Below are 23309 nucleotides of genomic sequence, written 5' to 3' on the forward strand. Positions count from 1 at the left end.
ACTGATCTCCTTTAGAATGGACTGGTTGGATTTCCTTGCAGTCCAAGGGACTCTCAAGAATCTTCTCCAACACCACAGTTCAAAAGCATCAATTCTTCGGCACTCAGCTTTCTTCACAGTCCAACTCTCACATCCGTACATGACCACTGAAAAAACCATAGCCCTGACTAGATGGACCTTTGTTGACAAAGTAATGTCTCTGCTTTTCAATATGCTATCTAGGTTGGTCATAACTTTTCTTCCAAGGAGTAAGCGTCTTTTAATTTCATGGCTGCAATCACCATCCGCAGTGATTTTTGGAGCCCCCCAAAATAAAGTCTCTCACTGTTTCCCCATCTATTTCCCATGAAGTGATGGGACCAGATAACATACTTGGGAAAACATACTTGTCACTTATTGACAGGGAAAAGACTGAGATGAAGCAAGGCTGGGGAAGGGTGTAACACCAGTAGCTCAGTTTTGGATATGTTAAGTTTGAGATACCTAAAATAAACATCCAAACAGAGATATCAAGTAGATGAAAGGGGTGTGAGCTGGAGATGTCAATTTGGGAGCTCTCATGATATAGATGGTATTTGAAGCCGAGACTCGGTGAGTTTTCAAGTAGGAAGAGAAGAGAGAAGGTTCAAGTATTGAGCCCTTTGGGTGCTGCAAGTATTAGAGGTCAGAGAGATAAAGAAGAACCAGCAGTGGAGGCCGAAAAGTATACAGCCAGAGAGATCAGGTGAAGATATTCTTTCAAGAAGCTGAGGATCCTAGCAGATGATGCTACTGATAGGCCCAGTAAATTGACAACCAAGAGTTGACCACTGGACTACGTGGTGGGTATGGGTAAATATGCTTTGTTTATTTATCTATACTGTGCTGGGTCTTCATTGCTTTGTATGGGTTTTCTCTAGTTGCCACAGGCAGGGGCTACTCTTCGCTGCGGAGCATGGGCTTCTCACCGCAGTGGCTTCTCTTGTGGTTGCAGTTCCTGGGCCTAGAGCACAGGCTCAATAGTTGTGGCACACAGGCTTAGTTGCTCTGCAGCACGTGGGATCTTCCCAGCTCAGGAATCGAACCTGTGTCTCCCGCATTGACAGGTGAATTCTTTACCACTGAGCCACCAGGGAAGCCCAATACACTTATTTTAATGCCAGTTGTATTTAGACTACATCAGGATCTGCAAACTTGTTCTTGAACAGTTGGATAGGAAATATTTGATGCCTGAGAGTCATAATAAGGTCTCTTGCAAAACCAGTGAATGCTGCTTCAGTAGTATGAAAGCAACCAGACAGTAGTTAAATCAATAGGTGTGTCTGTTTAATACTTTATTTACAAGAACAGGCAGCCCACCCTATAGTTTGCCAATGCCTGGGGTGTCTGGAGAATCCCAGGGACGGACGAGCCTGGTGGGCTGCCATCTATGGCGTCGCACAGAGTTGGACACGACTGAAGCGACTTAGCAGCAGCAGGGCTAAATAAATATGCTTTTGTGAACAAAAGCGCATGATTAGATCATAGTTTATATAATATTAAAAACCTGAACCTGGCATATGCCTCTTGGTGGTTCACTATGTGTCACCCGCAAGTCTAAATAAATGTCCATAGAAGGAAACAGGTAATGGACTCAAGTTCTAATTCAAAGCTGGGTTATTCGGATTCAGAACTTGATTGCTTATCATGAGGCATTCATTGTGCCAAATGCTTTTCATGCTTTATCTCATTTAATCCTCACAGAAACCCTCTGAAAGTAAGCACCCCCATTTTCCAGATGAAGTTAAGTTAGGAAGGCCCCCGTGGAGAAGGAAATGGCTACCCACTGCGGTAGTCTTGTCTGGAGAATTCCGTGGACAGAGGAGCCTGGCTGCAGTCTCTGGGGTCACAAAGAGTCAGACGTGACTGAGCAGCTAATAACGCTTTACTACTTTCAAATCCCAGTCACACAAGATAGATTCAAGTCCTCTCCCTCCAACTCTAAACCCAAATCATAATCACTGTTCTGCAAATATTCAACAACTCATATAACAGACCTCTTTGGGGAATTACATTACATTTAAATATCTGTATTAAAGCTACTTCCTTGTTCTGTAAAATAGTGTATTTTTGAGAGTCTTTATCACAGAAATGTTTAATCACTTGAATCCAAGAATATAAAAGAGCAGGGAAAGAAGAAAGGAGACAGGAAAGGGAATGAAAATCAGATAAAAGCTTTGTCCTGATATTTCAGTGACTTCTCTGCATGAGCTCCAGATATGAAACCACAAATGCCATGTCAACAACACCTGGAAAAGTTAATTCACTGAACTTATAACACAGCATTTGTGTGGTACTCAGTAGTCACTACTCCAAAGGAAGAAGGAGCATCTTATGCATTTTTAGAGTGTTTTGGAACTGGAGTTACACCACAGAGCTCAGCTATTTGAACCAAGAATTGTATGATGTCTGAAATTTGTATAGTTCACCATTTACTACTGTCTCTGCTACTTAAATACAGACACCCAGAAGAGACAGCTACCAGTGAATAGTAAACAAAAGAAATAAGTAATTCAAGTGGATATAGAACACCCAAGATAAGCATCCATGTCAATTGTTATTCTAATATAATGATGTGTTTAGATATTGACATATATGTATGACTCCAAACTAATTGGCATCTGGGTTTTTCACACATTTCTTATATCCCTTCCCTCTCTGGCAGCTTTCCCTTCCTACTGGTCTTTAAAACGTTTATAGTTAACTGGATACCTGTGTGGTATGGTTGTCAGGTTGTACATAGTTCATAAATGTGCATACATAAAGAACAATGAAAAGTCATTTTATTGGCATATTTTCTGTTATCCACCCTACATGCAGTACCTTGTCCCCTTTTATTGATGGGCCCGCTTCTCCTTGTGGGCCAGTTGGTCCTTGAGAACCTTTTTCACCCTGAAAGTATATGGGAGAGCTATCAATGCAGTAATAAAACTCAGGATTTTAAAACAGGTAAAGCATTCAAAACATCAAAATTCACTGCTAACTACAAATGGGTAATTCTAACTCTAAGATTTGTGAATTGAAAAAAAAAATAGCATCAACATTTCATAAATATAAAGGAATCTGTTCAAGCAGAAAATTTACACAGCATCACTGAAGTGGGAAAAGAGCCCCATTCCTAATATAATCAGAAATATCTGAGAGTGGGAGAGCTAATCAATCATGTACTACAACCGACTGAATCAGTCTTCTGTTTCCTCACCATTTCTGTAACTGTATCCATTACATAATGAAAATCTGTCTCTCAGTATGTGGAATAACATTTGCTAAGATGGAATTATTTAGTAAGTGTTTTATACCAAAATTTATAAACATTTATGGAAAACTTAGTTTTGAAAGAATTTATGGAAAATCTTTTGGGGTATGCTTCTAGAGTCACTCGGCCTCTGTGAATCACTCTGGTTGTAAGGTCATGTCAATGAAGTCGTAACACTTTTTTCATTTGTATGAAAAACAAACCACAGAATTGACCAGAAATAGCACATATTTCATAAATTCATTCGAACCAAGAGTAAAATCAAAGAACATTTGCAAGAAACCTAGGAAAATATACCTTTATGTCTTTCTGTAGTCATTATTTATCCACTTAAGCCCCACGTCATTGCAGAGTAGCCCCAAGAAGTACATACAGAGAACTCCCATTGGTCTTGCTAGTTGAGGAGTGAAGAATTCTGTCTAATGGGTTCTGATTGCTACCACAGAGTACATCTGTGTATAGTCAATCCTAAAACAACACTGAATACAAAGAGTTCTTTCTTTGATGAGTCAGAGGGCAATGCAATGCTATGGGTTATTATGAAGGAATGTAACGTTATACCATGCCGTTGAAACTGCCAGTAAAACGTGCCCTGAAATATGCTTCTCAGTGTTTTATTTACTCTGTTCTCATTTATTTATTTCTTTAAACCCCACAGATTATAAGGAGAAATAATTCTGGCTGTTTGAATTTTCCAGGTTGTTTGGGCTGTACATAATTAGAAATTTACTATGTGCCAAAAAAATTAAATTATGTATGATAAAACTTTCTGAAATGTGCCAAATTGCTGACCTCTGCCTTCTTGTGATGATATTTCAGTTAGGCGAGGGCATTAGTAATATCCCCTTTTCCAACATATTATTTCCATTTACTATAACAAATTAAAATTTGTTGGTTAACAAGGGCTTCTTTTAAAATTTAACCCAGCAGTCACTCACAACTTGGTGTGATATATTTGTTTTACCTAAGTGATTTCCCTTCAGTTGAGATTTAGGTTTCTCATAGATAATTGAATATTGATCATGGTGGAAGAGGCTGAAAATGAGAAGCAATTTTAGAGTGTAAGGCCGTACTGAGAAGGTCAGATCTCAGTGACTCAGCTGAATGAAGTGGAAGGTCTTCAACACTTAGAAAACAGCACATGCTTCTCTGGGTAGTATGTGTGCATGCGTGTATGTCTGGGGGAAACATTTTAGGAAAGAAGGAAAAAGGACCCCCAATTTATCCTTGTGAACGTTCACTTTCAGTCTGTTGAAAGTCGCCCAGTCGTGTCTGACTCTTTGTGACCCCCATGGATTGTATGGAATTCTCCAGGCCAGAATACTGGAGTGGGTAGCCGTTCCCTTCTCTGGGGGATCTTCCCAACCCAGGGAACTTACCTACCCTGAAATTCTGTTGTTGCTGCACAGTGTCTCAGAAAATCATTTCCTGTGTGGCCTTTATCAAGTGAGCCATGTATTATGGGTCAAGAGTCTAGACCAGGGATCAGCAACCCACTGGCCAATCCCAGCCCACTGCATGCTTTTTGTAAATACAGCTTTACTGAGGCCCAGCCAAGATCACCCATTGTTTAGGGTTGCCTTCATGCTTTAGCAACAGAATTTAAGTAGTTGCAACAGAAACCACATGGCTCACAAACTCTGAAATAGTTACTGTCTGGTTCTTTACAGAAAGTTTGCCAAGCCCTGGTCTAGAGGAACTTGAACTATAAGAATTACATGTGGGAGGTGGTGGAAACATTTAACATCTCAACTGCCAGGTGAGAGGTAGGTCTTGCGTAACATTTTGCTCCTTCTGGAAGTAAGGCAAATTCGATTCCCTCCATCCACCCATGTTACCTTTCTTATAGTAATGGCAATAGTATGATAAATTGGTTTATTAGATTGTTTCTTGTCTGTTTCACAGAACAAAGCTGTGGGTAAAACTTGGTATGTCTTGTGTGCGTGTGTTAGTCACTCAGTCGTGTCCGACTCTTTGAGACCCCATGGACCACAGCCCACCAGGCTCCTCTGTCCATGAAATTCTCGAGGCAAGAATACTGCAGTGGGTTGCCATTTCCTTCTCCAAAACTTGGTATATATCTATGCTCAATAACTTAATTTTGGGGCATAAAGATGCTATTTATCCCTGTGGTTTTAATGACTATGAATGACTTTAAGAGATTTTCTAATTTCATATGCAGTAATTGTATGAAGCTGCAGCCTTGCAATTACTTATTTATAATTGCAAATGTCACTACAGCTTCATGTTAAGGGAAAATTTACATACAAATTCATTTAATAGGGTGAAGATGATCAGGAAAATACTTGACCTGGGATAATTGGCTAGGACACAGTTTTTGAATTTATAATTCATGATCATGCAATAGAATGCATTTCTCTTCCATGTAGAAGGTGCTGTTACCTTTGGTCCTGGAAGTCCTTCTCCTGGTAAGCCTCTCTCTCCTGGTGGCCCCTCAGGCCCACGGGGACCCTGGTTAGGATACAAGAGAGTGAGGAGCAAAAGAAGGGAGAGAGAAAATAGGAGACAGGAGAGGGAAGGGAGGAGAGAGGAAGAAAGATAACGGTCACGTTTCAGTTCACAGGGGCATGCAATGATATAGTCCTATTCACATGATTAATGAGAATCGATCCTCCTAGTACATACCATGCTGATAAGTAGAATCATATGGTTGTGAAGAATAATATTCTCATTGTATTAAATACTTGTTCTATTTGATTAGCATGAGGTGTTCTATTCTGATGTTCTCAAATTGGCAGAAAATGGAAGTGAAGTGATACTTCGGAATAAGGAGGAGGAAATCAATCCTATGAGGAAAGGCTAAAAATCTAGGACTGTGTGGCCCGAAAAAGGATGCAAAGTGATGAAATAATTTAATTAGGCACCAGGGGAAGAAATCACCACACAGCTGTTTTAAAGCACTGAATTCTGTTTACATGCTGTTTTAATTTCCATCCTGATAAATTTGGATTCAGACTTGAATTCTTTCTGGAACTGGTTTAATCCCCTGGAGGTTTATGTGCAAATAGAAATCCTGCTAGAATCTTTTAAGAGGTAACAAGACTTTTGATCTCAATGATTAAAATTAAGAAGTCCGCGTGACTCTTGCTCAGAAAGGCTCTCAGTAAGGTGAGGACTTCTCACCTAAGGAAAGAAAAACAGTACAGTCTCAGGTTTTGAAATGGATGAATAGGCAGCATGCTAGTTGAAAAAGACAACAACAAAATATTCACTTAAACCAGGAATTTTTAAAGGTTATAAATTTGTTCTCTCTTTCTTCTTGACCAGAAGCCAAAAAAAAAAAAAAAGGTAGAAAGGGGACTAATAACAAGAATGGTAGATGCATGAACTGGAGCTTTTCCTCTAGTGGACATAGAAAGATAATTAGGACTCTCTCAGCAGGGAAGTAAATCTATGATGGAACAAGACTGAGTTGCCCAGAGCCCCAAAGGAAGTCCCCCGCTGTAGACACTCCTAGTGATCTTGGAGCTTAGTCTGTAGTAATCTAGGGTGATTTAAGAGATGTTTTCTACTCAAGCCTGGGAGCAGAACTAGGATACAGCATTATGCGCATCAGTGGCCGATCACAACCACAGATTTGTGAGAGAGAAAGCTAATTGTACCCCATATCTAATTTTGGGGGGCTTTCCTTAAAATCGTATATTTTAAAAGACAGCCTTCTTTAGTATTTATGCATAGCCAATTTAGTAAAGGCTTTAATTAAAGTAAAAAACTAGCATTTAATTCAATTTAAATTGCTGTGCCTATGGGAAAACTAGCTTTTAACCATCCAAGGGCTTAATCAAATTCCTCATATCCATGACAGAGTATAATCTAATGTTAGAGCAATTAACTAGGAGCAAAAGAAATATGGTGTGAAAACTAGATTGCAAACTAGACAGAGAAGCCCTAGCTAATATTACACACTGTACAAAAAAATATTAACAAGTCATTCCTCTTCCTCAAATGAAAATAACTCAATTTTCTTGGAATGCAAAGGAGTCTTTTTCTAGCACATTCAATTTTTTTTCCCCATTCATTCAACAAATGTTTACCAAATGCCTGGTAGGTGCAAGTCACTGTGCTAGCATCTGAACACAGCAGACAGCCCCACTCCTTGTCTCATAGAGTTTACAGTCTTGCATGATACACTAAAAGCATGTTTGGGAGTCATTTGGACTGATGGTCAAGCCACCTCTCGCTACATATCAGGAGTGTGATCTTAAATAATTCCATCTCTCTAAGTTCAGCATTCTCATCAGAATAGTGGTAACAATAGTACCTACCTCAACCACATGTGTTAATATAAGGACTAGCTCAGAGAGATGTAAAGCTCTTACATATTAAGCACTCCATAAATATCTGCTTGCTATCACTATCAAAAGTGTTTTCCCTGGATCCTTCAATTGCTAAGAAAGCCCTTTTATGAAGTTTTTACAAATGAAGTAGTCCCAGAGTATGGTCTATGTTAAGCAATGTGGAGAGACGCATGCCACATAGAGTAAGCACTGACACTTGCGTCCATCTCTGTATTTCTGGAAGGCATTAGCCAAGGTGAAAGTGAGAATAAGGAAGACTTTGAGGAGTCACATTTTCCAAGCTGCTGAGAATAGAGAGTTAATGCTTGTGAACAATCACTTAGGGGGCATTAAGAAAAAAACAGTGATTCAAGGTTTAATTACTGGAAACCTGGAAACTGTCAGAGTAATATTCTGCTCCATCAGTATATTCTCAAGTTTTCTAGTTAAACAGTCAAGGTGAATGATGGCTGCTAACCAGAGAAGAGAAAGAGCAGGTACTTGGATTAGATGAACTATACTTTCAATTTATTAAGATGGTACCAACAGATTATTTTTTAAAAGACAAAAATGCTCAGTAAAAAAGTATCTTTTTCAAAGGCTATCAGATCTAGTTATAACTCTGACATTCTTATTTGGCTTCTAATGAACACCTTTAATTAAGGTGTCCAAATATCTAGTGGGAGAAACTAATTATCAATTAACAGAGTCTGACCAGAAATGCTTTATATGAGACATTAACAAGATAAAGTATAATTGTCCATTATCATTATCTTCCTTAATAATCTCAATACTGTGGATAATCAATAAAAGTGGTTTCAATATACATTGTAAACATTAAAGATAAATATGCTAAATAATATTAAAAATTATCCTTAATATTCAGTGAAATTTATTTTTAACTTCAAAATAATTAGTTTTACTTCAGGGGATTTTTCTTACTGAAAGTGTTCCCAAAAAACCAAACTAAGCACCCTAAGAGTATAGAACCAATTTATTATTCTTCAATCAGTCATCTGTCAGACCAACACACAACTAGTGATAATCATATAATTAAAGATGGTAGCTGTCAGTTAATAGTTCAGTCACGGTGCTGGAATATTAATTCATTTGATCAGATTTATATTATTATTGTGTAAAAAGAGTAGTTAGTACTAAACTAGAAACCGCTTGAAATGATTCAGGCAAAGAAACAAATGTAAAGAACTTTCAGCAGAAGCTTTGTCAGTCCTAAGCCCTTATGTTACTTTGAAATAATTCAAAAGCTCATTATTGATTTTTATTATGATATTTTGAGACAGTATTTTCATGTATTTCTTGAGATTTATCCTCTCTTTGTTATGATTTCAGTTCCCAATTATTTCACAGACTACACGGTGTCACTCTAATTTGTGTAATTGTGGCTTAGATCTCAAGAAAACAAACAAGAATTTCATGTTCTGCCAATACTGTGAAAACCCTCTAGCTACAAAGAGAAAAGCAAATAATACAAAATTTTCTTGAAAATGAAGGCCCCCCAAAATCAATAATTAAGGGAAGTTACAGGGTTTCAAAACAAAAAGAGAGCTGAACACTAGAGGTATGCCTATAAGCTAACACTGTAACTGCTCTGGGTGAAAAGTGTGGCTGTATACTAGGGCAAAGTCTAGGAGTCTAGGAGGAAGAAATGGGAACAAAGACAGGCTCAATCAGTGGAAGACGAGGAGGAAATTAGAACTGAAATCCCCCCATAAAACTAGGACCTTCTAAGTTATGTATCTTCAATGAAAGGGCGGGGTGAACACAATGTTCCCATCAACACAGTGTTATGAATGACAAGAATTGTGTCTACTTCACTTGGGCTCTAAATGGACCTGACAACTCCTAACCGGGTCTTACGCTGCCTACGGGTTTGTAGTTTCAAGCGACACCACGTTGGTGGTCCTGGGGCACCTTAGTCAAGGCATTAACATCAAGTATGTGCCTGGAATACATAAGAGATGCAAATAAATGCACATTCTCTCAAACATGCTCCGACATAGAACACTTGGGATTTCACAGTTAAACCTGGCTGACAATAAATTCAGATGCCAGGGTACAAAACATACAAGAAATGAATTCTCAGTGAGTAAAAGTGAACCAATAGATACCAAAAAAAGGGAAGATAGACTTTAAATGATTAATGGTCCTAAGAATAGAAATACAAGAAGCAAAGAGGACAGTGTAGCAAAAATATATTAATAAAAAGAGGTAGATTTTTAAAAATAACTTCAAGAACTTTAAAAAATACTTATTAAGTTAAAAACACAAGGGATGATTTAAGGACATTTTCTAAGTAGAGAAAAATAAATTTGTGCATTATGTTAGATTTTAGGAAACCACCGCAAAATGCAACTAAATAATAGAATTCTTAAATAAAGAATGTAAAAAAGAAAATATCTGAAGAGATCATAACTAATAACTTGCAAAATTGTTGATTTCTCAGAGATAGGAAACTCATGAATTTGAAGCAATATAAATGAAAATATATCCTTATGTGTTTGCATCATAGTAAATCTATGGAGACAGTAAGACCTTTAATGGTGGATAGTAATGGCAAATCCTCACTTGATTATTGATTAATTGCTTGCCCCTACCCCCCACCAATTATGGCCATCATCATGGCCCCCTCCATTATGAAAGAGCTCCATGGCAGTCAACATACTATCAGAAATGTAACTGTCCCTTTCCAGAGAAAGGTGACATCAGGCTTCCATGTACCTTTTGCAGATTGGGCATAGTCAGCAGTGGCAACATCCAAGTTAGCTTTGTTAAAAGGAAGTTGATGTTGCTCCTGGATATAGTCTCCCTCCCAGCCACTCAGTAAAACTGCGTGGATAGTAGTAGAGCTAGGAAATGAGACTGATTGACATTCTGTCTATTTGCTTATTTAGAACCGTCTTTGAAATGGATGTGGTTTGGGGAGCATTCACCTAGGACACAAATATTTTCATACTCTGTGCTCATGAAGAGAACAGGAGTCCACTTCCAGCTAGGCCAGCCTAACATGCTCAGTTTTGTTCTCCTTGTCTGTTCATATGAGGCTATAGGTATAGCTTGTGGGAAGAGTAACAATGGAGAAGATGCCATCAGAGTCTCCAAGTCAATTACTCATGAAACTATTTGCATCTTCAAGAATTGACGCTGGACTTCCACTGCATGCAGCCTAGACGTCTTACGTAACACCCAGTTCATGATGAGTAATTCAACATGTATGGTCACGGATTGTCCCTTGGTTAGCCATGCAGTCTCTTTTAGGATTCAGCACGGCAAGGCAGAGCTGTTTATTAAGTTAAAAGTAGGTGGTAAGCCTATGGCTGATTCATGTTGATGTTTGGTAGAAACCAACACAATACTGTAAATCAATTATCCTTCAGTTAAAAATAAATTAATTTTTTAAAAGTAGGCATGTGGGAGAAAAAGAAGAAGTCTTATGTTTGTTTCAAAAATCTAGGTTTCTTTTGGACAGCTCATAAAGATATGACGTTGAAACACGAACCTCATTTTTATTCCCACTTATTCAGAACATTGTGAGAAGATTTTTTCATTTCTGTCAAAAACTTCCCAAGTTCTCTGCTGTACTCCCTCTACACATGGCAGCATGTGTGGGCCTGCGTCCTTCTAGCTGAAGTGTAGAATGAGCAGTGTCTGCAGAGAACTCATATTCTTTCTCAGTAGTTAAGTTTTAAGAGTACTATCTAGTTAGTGGAAACAGCAGATAATTAAACCAGTATGCTGCTGCTGCTGCTGCTGCTGCTGCTAAGTCACTTCAGTCGTGTCTGACTCTGTGCGACCCCATAGATGGCAGCCCCCCAGGCTCCCCCATCCCTGGGATTCTCCAGGCAAGAACACTGCAGTGGGTTGCCATTTCCTTCTCCAGTGCAAGAAAGTGAAACGTGAAAGTGGAGTCGCTCAGTCATGTCCAACTCTTCGCGACCCCATGGACTGTAGCCTTATCAGGCTCCTCTGCCCATGGAATTTTCCAGGCAAGAGTACTGGAGTGGGTTGCCATTGCCTTCTCTGTAAACCAGTATATTTTCCCTCTATTTGATGTTCTGTTTTTTTAATCTGTGTATTCAGACATTGGTGAAAAGTCTAACCCTCAAATAGCATGCTGCCATTTCATTCCCAGAGTATAGCAAGGAAGCACACATTTGTCTTAATATTTACGTGTGAGAAACTACAAAACCCAATTGAGAGACCAACTATTCAGTCGGTTGTTTTTATTTGTAGCCCAGCAAGTCAGCTACTGTTCTTTTCTAGAAGGATAATGATTACTTGAAAAGTTTAAAACCTTCTTATTCCAGAAGTCATGTTTTATTCATTTCCTCTCCAGCTCTCTTTTTTTTCCTTTCCAACAACAGTGAATATCAAAGCTACATAAGGTAGAAGCTGCAAATAGCACATGTATTACCCATCTACCATTATTAATTCTAACTTTAGAGTATACTCAGGATTGGGAGATTATTCTTAGTGATTTTTCTTATGACTAAAGGAAAGTCAAGTACAAATTATAGATATTAAGTCTGAACCTAGATCTCCTATCTCCTAAGAAATTTTGACATATGAGAACGCTTTTCTTCATGGACAAGCTGATTAATTTCATAAGGGATTATACTAAGAGAGAGACTATGTATATATCCTATATATAATTATCCATTTTTCAGATATTATGAAGACTAAGACTTGGATCTGACCTTTATATATTTATTGACTTTTGTTGTTTAAAAAGATAGAGATAGCTTAGTTTAACCATAGTCTAATCCAAAGGAGCACATAAGAATTTATCCTTTTAATTCCACCTAAAATTTTTTGCTACTCACTGTCTGGCCTGGTTCACCAACACCAGTAGGTCCTGGAGGCCCAGTTCTTCCTTCCTGGCCTCTTTGCCCCTATGAGGAAGAAATAATTGAATGCAAGCTTGAGATTTTAAATACAGAACACACGTAGCACAAAGTACTCTGGAGATTTCAACAAAGATAGATAGCAAAAATGTCAAACTTTTCAAATTCCTAAAGATTAAAAAAAAAAATCTAAAGGAGGAAAGGGCTTCCCTGGTGGCTCAGAGGTAAAGAATCCACCTGCCAATACAGGAGACATGGGTTAGATCCCTGAGTCAGGAAGATCCCCTGGAGAAGGAAATGGCAACCCACTCCAATATTCTTGCCTGGAGAATTCCATGGACAGAAGAACCTGGTGGGCTACCATCCATGGGGTCGCAGAGTCAGACACGACTCAGTGACTAAACAACAGAGCCTGAAAAACGCCGTGAATTTAAGTGAACAAATTACTCCCAAATGTTCCTCATTCCTTCCTATGTAAATACAATTTTAGTTTTCAGAAATGATTAGCAATTGGCAGAACAGACTGTGTGCAACTCGTCCTGATTACTGAGGAGACCACCCGACAGTGCTTGTGCTGTTCCCTGCCGGCCGCCACTGTCCTGGGACGCCGCCCGTCCCCTCCCCTCCCCGCCCTGTCCTGTTCCATTTCAGCTCGCCATTCGTGCTTCACCTTTCATCTCCCTCAGAACCCTTCTCCAGTAACTCCGCCAGTATAAACTCCACATTCCCTGGAGTCTCAATGTGCTTATTGTCTAAATGCCATCCATGGGGACACCTGGTTACGTTCGAAGTGCACTTTTCTGTACTGCTCTCTGTTTAAGCCCCACGTTGAAGTCTTATTGTCCCAGTGACATAGAAAAGCCATTTAAAATGAGCACTGCTCTAGTACACCCTGCCTGATGCAGAGCATCCAAGTATAGGGTGTTCCAGTCCTTTCTGGGCTTCCCAGGTGGTGCTAGTGGTAAAGAACCCACCTGCCAATGCAGGAAGCGTAAGAGACACGGATTCAATCCTTGGATTGGGAAGATTCAGCCCTTCCTAGTTTCCAGCAAACCTGTCAGCTTTTACTTATTCACTGTCAGGGTTCTTCCAACTTCTGCCCCGTATGCTTATTTGATGTGAGCAGGTGATAGTTGATGTGTTAAGGTATTTCACACCCTAATGACATTTTTGCGTGATAACATTTAGAGTCCATGAAGACTCAATAGAACCAGATGTACACTGGCGAGAGGGTGGGTATTTGGAGCCAAGAGTAATTTTCATTCCAAACAATCAAAAAATACATAGATTATTCTTGGGGTAACTGGCCCCAACTAGGACATTGTGAGTGTTCAAGCATCCAGACTGTAAGTAACTCATCTACAGGCAGACTCCTTGTGTCTCTGAGGGTAAGACTGAGCACAAGTCACAGTCCTCCCAGCCTTACAATAAATTCAGAAATCATCAGTGGGCAGAGAGGCAAGTATCGTTACCTTAACACCTTGCTGTCCAATACCAGGGGCTCCTGGAGGACCATAGGGACCAGGAGGGCCAGGTTCACCCTGGAGGAAGAAACAGTGAGATGTTAAGTCAACTCCACCATATTTGTTGGGCAGTTCTTAGATGTACAGTGCTGTGATAGGGGCTTTGAGGGCATCAATACAACCTAACACACAGTCTCACGGTCTCCACCCTCAAGTGTTTACCATCCAATTGGACAGACAACACAGACCCAGGGTGGAATTAGCCATGAGACACAGCAGACCCAGATTCTAGGGTTCATAAAAATGTCTCCATTTAAATTTTTAAAATCAGAATTTTTTTTTTAAAAAAACCTGAATATTGATTATAATAGTGAATCCAGTCTGGACCACATTTTCTCCATACCAACTCAGTTAAAATCTGTAATTTTAAACATTTTTATGGAGGAAAATTCCCCAGAAGCACAAAAGTTTTTAGGATCCATGAAAAGTCATAATTCGGCCTTCATTCATTTGTTCAGAACATCTTTATTAAGTGCTTCTGGCAGACACATTTGTTTCCTACCCAGTGATCATCCTCTCCCTTCTCTCTTCCCTGCTGTTATGAATCTGATCTGTTCAGGTCAGTGGGCAGGTATTCTTCACCCTTGGAGGCATAAGATGAATGAAAATCAGTCTAAAATAAGGGGAGACTCTTCTTTCTCATTGCCACTGATGAGTCTACGTTAATCCTTTGGCTCAGTTCCGAGAGATGAGATGTGGGGATCTTATGGGATGCAAAGGGGAATTTTGCTTCTGCTGCTTTTGTTCCTTGGAGAGGTAATAGCTCATCTTATAACCATGAGGCACCAGTCTCCCAGATGAATGTCAACAGTTGATGAGGGTGAGGCAGAAAAAGTTTAGAAGAGCCTTGCTGCTGGACAGCCTCTCTGAGCTCCTGATCCGGTCCTGACTACCCACCTTCAAACACTCAGTTCACTCAACAAGAAGCATTCTTACAATTTGAGCTGCTGTTAGTCAAGATATTTGTTACTAGATAGCAGAAGCAGTTCAGTAAATACAGTCTACGAGGTGGCAGGCCCATCATGGAGCTCGGGCGCTATACAACTGAACGTGACCACGGCACTCAAACTCCTGCGTTTCACCGGTGAGGAAGCAGAGTCCCGGAGGGATTATCTGGCCTGCACAAACTCACACCTCGGTATCACCCACAAGTCTTATTCTCACACTCAGGGAGTTCATATGTTCAGATGCCAGCCAGAGAGCACAGTGGGGAGATCTGTGGTCGCTTATGAAAATCTGACTCCTAGACATTTCATGAGATCAATTTTAAATTTTATACCAGCTGCAAGAAACAAGGTGGTCAACTGATACTCAAAATTCACAATACTTGATCTTGCTGTCAAAATAAGCTGAAGATATTAAGAAGAGGTAGCAAGAATACATAGAAGAACTATACAAAAAGATCTTCATGACCCAGATAACCATCATGGTGTGATACCTCACCTAGAACCAGACATCCTGGAACGCAAAGTCAAGTGGACCTTAGGAAGCATCACTACAAACAAAGCTAGTGGAGATGATGGAATTCCAGCTGAGCTATATCAAATCCTAAAAGATTATGCTGTGAAAGTGCTGCACTCAATATGCCAGCAAATTTTGGAAAACTTAGCAGTGGCCAGAAGACTGGAAAAGGTCAGTTTTCATTCCAATCCCAAAATAAGGCAATGCCAAAGAATGCTCAAACTACTGCACAATTGCACTCATCTCACACTATAGCAAAGTAATGCTCAAAATTCTCCAAGCCAGGCTTCAATAGTACGTGAACCGTGAACTTCCAGATGTTCAAGCTGGATTTAGAAAAGGTAGAGGAACCAGAGATCAAATTGCCAACATCCAGTGGATCGTTGAAAAAGCAAAAGAGTTTAAAAAAAAACCAAACATCTACTTTTGCTTTCTTAACTATGCCAAAGCCTTTGACCAAAGCCTGTAATCCCCATGTGGATCCCAACAAACTGTGGAAAATTCTTAAAGAGTTGGGAATACCAAACCACCTGACCTGTCTCCTGACAAATCTGTATGCAGGTCAGGAAGCAACAGTTAGAACTGGACATGGAACAACAGACTGGTTCCAAATAGGAAAAGGAGTAGAGTCAAGGCTGTATATTGTCACCCTGCTTATTTAACTTATATGCAGAGTGAAGTTGCTCAGTCGTATCTGACTCTTTGAGACCCCATGGACTGTAGCCCACCAGGCTTCTCCATCCATGGAATTTTCCAGGCATGAGTACTGGAGTGGGTTGCCATTTCCTTCTCCAGGATATGCAGAGTACATCATGTGAAATGCTGGGCTGGATGAAGCACAAGCTGGAATCAAGATTGCCAAGAGAAATATCAATAACCTCAGATATGCAGATAATACCACAATTATTACAGAAAGCAAAGAACTAAAGAGCCGCTTGATGAAAGTGAAAGAGGAGAATGAAAAAGTTGACTTAAAACTCAACATTCATGAAATTAAGATCATGGCATCAGGTCCCATCACTTCAATAAAAACAATAAAAACAGTGAGAAACTTTATTTTGGGGGGCTCCAAAATCACTGCAGATGGTGACTGTAGCCATGAAATTAAAGACGCTTGCTTCTTGGAAGAAAAATTATAACCAACCTAGACAGCATAGTCTGGTTAAAAAGCAGAGACATTACTTTACCAGCAAAGGTCCATCTAGTCAAAGCTATGGTTTTTCCAGTAGTCATGTATGGATGTGAGAGCTGGACCATAAACAAAGCTGAGCACCGAAGAATTGATGCTTTTGAACTGTGGTGTTGGAGAAGACTCTTGAGAGTCCCTTGGACTGTAAGGAGATCCAACCAGTCCATTCTAAAGGAAATCAGTCCTGATATTCATTGGAAAGACTGATGCTGAAGCTGAAACTCCAATACTTTGGCCACCTGATGTGAAGAGCTGACTCACTGGAAAAGACCGTGATTCTGGGCAAGATTGAGGATGGGGAGAAGGGGACAATAGAGGATGAGATGGCTGGATGGCATCACCGACTCAATGGACATGAATCTGAGTAAGCTCCGGGAGTTGGTGATGGACAGGGAGGCCTGGCGTGCTGCAGTCCATGAGATCACAAAGAGCTGGACATGACTGAGCGACTGAAATGAACTGCACTGATACCGTGGGCCTCAAGATGGAAGAAAGTCAGTGTTTAATAAAACCTACTATTTTCAAGTAGAACTGCCCTAACTTTATATAGATTATCTCACTTAATCTTCTAACCATCTTAGGAAATTGGTATTTTTTTCCCATTTTATGCTGTAGGCATATCATCTCTATTTTTAAATTCATTTTTAAGTATGCATGGTATCACAGGGGGAAAAACATGGCTTTTTCTTTCAGTCAGTCTAGCTGAATTCTGGTTCTATAATTTATAACCAGTTTGAGCTTTTGCAAGATCCCCATATGCAAAATGAGGGTCATTATATTTACCCTGCAGCATTGTTGAAAGGATTCTAAATACCATCTTAAAATGTCTGAGTCGTAACCAGTCACGTGGTTGGCTGTATAACATTTGTAGAGCAATTTTTGCTCACTAGACTTTCACTGAGCACCAGCCTGGTACCCAGAACCTCCTTACATAATTATAGACGTGAATCAGGTTGCACCTGTACTTTGCAGACACTTACAATCTGGCTGGAGAGATAAATGAATATAAAACAAAATACAAGCATGTGAATTAGCTATAACAAAGGCATTAGCGCAGCGCACAAGACTCTAAGGCAGAAATATTTAATTCTACCTTAAGGAATTGGGAAAGTTTTATACAGTAGTGAAGATATTTGCTCTGAACAACAACAAAAAAAAGTATGAATCATATCTCATCTGGTAGGAAAAGGGGACAAAGTTCCAGGAAAAGGAGCGAGTATGATGTGAAATGTTCTGGGCACAGTGAGCAGCTCTGTGGGCTCACACAGACAGGAATGAAGGTGACGGTAGGGTCACTGTGTGGAGCCGCACTGCCCATGAGAAATATATGAAGAAACACATTTAAAACTTTTAATTTTCCAGAAAGTAATAATAGATTTTACTTAACCCAGTGTATCTAAAATGTTATCATTTCAGCATAAGCAATATAAAACTCTTAATAATAATTTTATTTTTCATTATTTTTAATGTGACGTCTTCAAAATCCTATGCGTATTTAATACTTATGGCACATCTCAGTTCGGACTAGCGACATTTCAAGTGCTCAGAAGTCATGTGTGGCTACTCTATATTTTTAATTTATTTTTAATTGGAGGAAGATTCCCCTGGAGGAGGGGGCATGGCACCCCCCTCCAGTATTCTTGCCTGGAGAATCCCATGGACAGAGAACTACAGTCCATAGGGTCTCACAGAGTCAGACACAATTGAAGTGACTTAGCCTGCCTGCCTGGAGGATAATTGCTTTACAGTATTGTGTTGGTTTCTGCCATACATCAACACGAATCAGCCATAGGCATATATGTGTCCCCTCCCTCTTGAAACTTCCTCCCACCTCGCACCTCATCCCACCCCTCTAGGTATTCACAGAGCATCGGGTTTGAGCTCCCTACATCATACAGAAGATTTGTACCAGCTATCAGTTTTACATGTGGCAATATATATGTTTCAGTACTACTCTCTCTATTCATCCCACCTCTCCTTTCCTGAACAGCACAGATTTAGAGTGATTAAAGAGGCTGGAGGCTCAGGTCAGAACCATGGAGAGTACCGACACTTAAGTCAGGTGGGAGTGAAAGAAGACAGTGTCTTGGGATCTGCGGAAGACAGAGGTCAAGAAAAATTGGGTGGGGGCTGTGTTTGCTGACAAAGCCAGTCTAAAAGAAGTCAGGGAAAAGAGAATTCCAAAAGGCACTCATTGTTTCCAAAGATAAAATGATAATCTTCCACTTGCAAAGCTGATCATCTTTCAGCATTATCTCAGGGAAGGGCCCCTCCCATATGCCAAGTGAGAGCCTACAAGTCATTCTTAACATCTCTCACTTCCTTACCCATCGAATGCAATGCATCATCAACACCTAGCAATATTCTCCTAACTCTCAAGTCCTCCACCTCTGTGTCCTTTACCATGCCTCCGTAGTCTACTCCAAAGTAATACCATCTCCTGCTCAGATTACAACAACGTTAATACTCTACATGCATCCATTCTAGCACACTCTAATTTATTCTCCCACCCACCCATTGCTGCCAGAGCAATCTTCTGCTAGTAATCTGAGTAAAACCCTTCAGGTCCTTTCCCTTTGCTCTTAGGGTAAGGACAGAGTTCCTTCCAAGGCTTGTGAGCCCCTGCATGGTGTGGCGCTGTGGTGTGCAAAACTCTTCACTAGCCACCCTAGCATCACTGGCCTTTGTTCAGGTCCCTGTACTTGCCATGCTCCCCTCCCCCGCCCCAGGACCTCTGCATGTGCTATGGTCTCTTCTGGGATGTGGTTACCTCTCTCTTTTCCTAGTTAGTCTTTATTAATCCCTCAGATATCATTTTAAGCAGCTTGGCTTCAGGGAGGCCCTCTCTGGTCAGGTGAAATCCCTCTTCTAGAGACACCGATAGCAGCATTTCTCCGTTTTCTGAGCATTTGTTACAGTTGCAGCTTTGCATTTTTACATGTGTTAATATGTCTTCCCATAGACTGTGAGGAGGGTGTCATGATTCTGCTCAGCTTTCCATTCTCAGTATTTGCCTAATTGATATTATCTACTCAACCATCCAGGCCTCAAACATTTACTGAACAGCAACTAAAGAGCAGGTATTGTGCCAGCTGCTAGGGGTGAACAAAACAAGAAATGTGGTCTAGGCAGGGGGAGTTCGGGGGTTGGAATTGTTCCTCTGGCATTCCCACTGGTTTACTTAGATTTTCAGCTGAGAGCAACTGTGCATACATTACATAGTGATATCAAGTCCTTATCACATTTTCTCCTGCAAACTTACCCAGACACAGTTAATCATTTTTTTCAGTTGAAGTCATAATGAAACCCAAATAGATGGTATAAGGTTACACTGTATGGAAAGTTCAGTTCAGAAATCCCAGCACTCCTCATTCCTGGAACTGGCTCTAACCAAAGTCAATATCTTTCGTATCCCTAAAATAATAAATAATGAGTGGTTGTCCAAGACTGGATTGTTTGAGAGCAGAACTTTACCTTTTCTAAAACAATACAATTATGGATCATTTAGTCATACCTTGAACTCTTAACATTAGGCAGATATTTAGCAACTTCCTTTTATCATTTCCCAGATATGGATAACACCAACTTTAATACTTTAAGTCTTGTGACAAGTATGCTCATACTTTCCCAGTGGAAGGAAACGATGAATGAGTATTTTGTAAGGTGCAAAAATAGCTCAAGTATGCACAGAATGGGCTTCCCAGTGGCGCTGGTGGTAAAGAACCTGCTTGCTAATGGAGGAAATGTAAGAGACGTGGATTCGATCCCTGGGTCAGGAAGATCCCTGGAGGAGGGCATGGCAACCTACTCCAGTATTCTTGCCTGGAGAATCCCATGGACAGAGGAGCCTGGCAGGCTACAGTCCATAGGATCACAAAGAGTTGGATACGACTGAGGCACTTAGCATGCACGCATACACAAAATTCAGTCTTACCTGAAACTCAATGATGTGATTACTATATTAAAAGGCTTGGGAAAAAAAAAAAAAAGCCCTTTTTTAGAAAGGAATGAAAAAAGCAGGGGAATGGTGGAGACAGGAAACTAACATTTATCAGCTCTTGTTAAGTCAAGCTCTATTTTTAGTTCCTAATTTTTCTTTCAGAGAAGTGTTATTTAATAAGGGGCTTATTTTTAGAAAATGTATCAGGCCAGCTCTGTTCTACATTAATGAAAAAAAAGGTTGTCAAAATACTTAGCTGCCTAATTATTGCCAACACATATGGCACTTACTATGTAACAGGTGCTGTTCTAAGTGCTTTTCATGTATTAACTCATGTGATACTCAGAACAACTCTACTATTGACCCATTACGTGGATGACAAAACTAAGGCATGAGAAGGAAAAGTAAGTTCCCCAGATCACAGAGCTAACACAGTATAAGGCTGGATCTGAACCCCAGCAGTCTAGCTTTAGAGCCAGTGCTAATAACCACCATGCAAAAGTGCCTCTTAGGGCTTCTCAGTTCTTAAAGTAATTAAAAAATCATTTGCTTGCAGACTAAATTTATATCTTTATTTTAGTATGAAAAACACACAAGTCAGATAGTGACAATCTCCCCATAGCTGAAGAGTCATCATATGAAGACAAAGAATCTAACATAAAAATAAGCCAAGAGAAAGTATAGTTTTGCAAGCTAACATATATGCCACTTCAGGCACATAAAGTTGACTTGGATTAGTGTTGTCACTGAGTCAGTGGTAAAGTCCATCTAAATTATATTTGGCAATACTATGATCACACAGTGTAACTCTACATATAAAGCAATTGTTAACCAACTGCACTGAATTTGGACCATGATTATTTAAAATCTCCAGTTGCAATCTTTTTTGAATAATATCTAGTTGGATAAGAAAAAAGACCACTGTCCATATTCTCCACCTACTTATGCTTTTCAAACAAGCAAAAAACCCATAGCAATGAAGAAATGGTGGAGAATGTGATGAAAACTGTAGCGCTGTAGCAGATTTTAGTAACTCAGCTCCTTTTCTTAATTGCTACTAGGTTAAATCACATGGCACTGTCAATATTCAACTATGTTTGACTTACCAAAGGATGATTCATATGTTTCAATCTATTAGGAAAGTCATATTTCATTATATATGGTAAAATCTAAGGGATTGTGTGTCATTTTCCCTAAAAGGAGGGACTGCTCCACAGTCCATCAGTAGAGCTTTTGAGAAACTCAGCTTTGGTGGACACTCTTAGGACTCCTCCAGCACAAAAGGAGTTGCTAGAAACTACTCAGGGTGAACCCTCTCCATAAATCCGAGAAGGACGTCCATTTACAGAGAGATGACAGGTTCATAACAGTGTGATATGTTTCCTAAAAACTTACTCTTGGAGACTGGGGGCAGAGGAAAGTGACAAGAGTTATTGTTGAAAGAGTACAAAGTTTATATTAAAATGATGAAAAAGTGTTGTAAAGTGATGACGATTACACAAGACTGTAAATGTATTTCATACCGCTGAATTGTATGCTTACGAATGGTTAAAATGATAAATAGTATATATATTTTACCATAATTTTAAAAAAAACTCACTCTTAGAATAAACTTGATTTTCCCTGCTGCAATGTTGCTGGTAATTCAAACTTACTTGAATTAATTAAGAACACTGATACAATTAAAAAATAAAAATAAAAACCTCTGACATCCTTCTGAAGACATTGCAGTAACTGACTCTGTCCCACATTAGTGCCCCACCTGACTGGGCATGTGGGTTAGACTCAGCACCCTTTTATGGGAAACACGGGCAGCATTTGGCTTCCCTGACCCATCAGAGCTTTCATCTTGGCAGCCTCGGCACACGCATGCGTTCATTCACACGTGCACACGGCACGCCCCATCTGCTGAGGACCATATGCGTCAGATATTTGGGGAGGAAAATCATGTCTTGAAGCCAATGGCTGACACACCGCATGTTCTGGCAGCCACTTGAAGTTGTCAATATCAGTTGTCTCACATCAAATGAGTTAACATGTTCATTTAGAATCCTGGTGGGCACATAGGCATGGAGGTCAAAGCCCTTTCCACAAGTATCGCTGGATTACTAAGGATTCTTTCCCAGGCCCGGACAGCAATAGTATTTAGAGTTTGACATCCCTGAAGAAAAAGACAGTCACACAGTTTGGCAGCTCGGCTCTGATTATCCATTAGACAGATACTTGTCATTAAAATTGTAAAGTGATTCTTCTCTTTACACTGCTGTGCACCAAGCAGTCACAACTTTGTTCAAAGGTGTGAGCCTGCCAGGAGAACCAGAAGGCCTATTATTGGTTTTGGACAACTGGAAAAGCTGACATGTTTGAGTACCTTGGACCTAAAATACTTTATTTACATGAAGCCAAAAATGTAGTCATTCTGTTATTAAGAGATCTGTGGACTTAAAAAAACATTTTCTGTTCGGTTAATTATTCTGTACTGGCAACTGTTGAGGTCTACATGTTTCACCTGATTTCCTTCCCATCAAGTTATAAAGAATTATATCCTATTAGAAATCAGCATTTTTCAGTGGTTGAAAGCAATATCATGATGTTAGGGTATTTTTAGGCCTTTGAGTTGTGTGAGAGCTGAAATAAAACTATCCAAAGTTCTAGTTTAAGGGGAAAGTTTCAGCTTTCTTCATAGTTGTACATATATGTGGTATTTGAACTATTTCCAAACCATAGCTGAAATATTAGTGATGTTCAGTAGGTCGATCTAC

At 39.8% G+C, this 23309-nt stretch overlaps 1 protein-coding gene across 2 annotated transcripts in view; it reads right to left on the reverse strand.

The window, feature by feature from the left end:
- Positions 1 to 23309, reverse strand: part of COL28A1 (collagen type XXVIII alpha 1 chain) — a 182395-nt gene that overhangs the window by 121369 nt on the left and 37717 nt on the right. For both annotated transcript variants that reach the window (XM_042248398.2, XM_027968477.3), the window contains exons 12-15: positions 13907 to 13975; positions 12414 to 12482; positions 5678 to 5746; positions 2842 to 2910 (exon numbers count right to left, since the gene is read on the reverse strand). In XM_042248398.2, coding sequence (XP_042104332.1) covers positions 2842 to 2910; positions 5678 to 5746; positions 12414 to 12482; positions 13907 to 13975 — 276 coding nt within the window. The remainder of the gene's footprint in view (positions 1 to 2841; positions 2911 to 5677; positions 5747 to 12413; positions 12483 to 13906; positions 13976 to 23309) is intronic.

This window comes from Ovis aries, chromosome 4, assembly GCF_016772045.2.
Source record: "Ovis aries strain OAR_USU_Benz2616 breed Rambouillet chromosome 4, ARS-UI_Ramb_v3.0, whole genome shotgun sequence".
Classification (NCBI taxonomy): domain Eukaryota; kingdom Metazoa; phylum Chordata; class Mammalia; order Artiodactyla; family Bovidae; genus Ovis; species Ovis aries.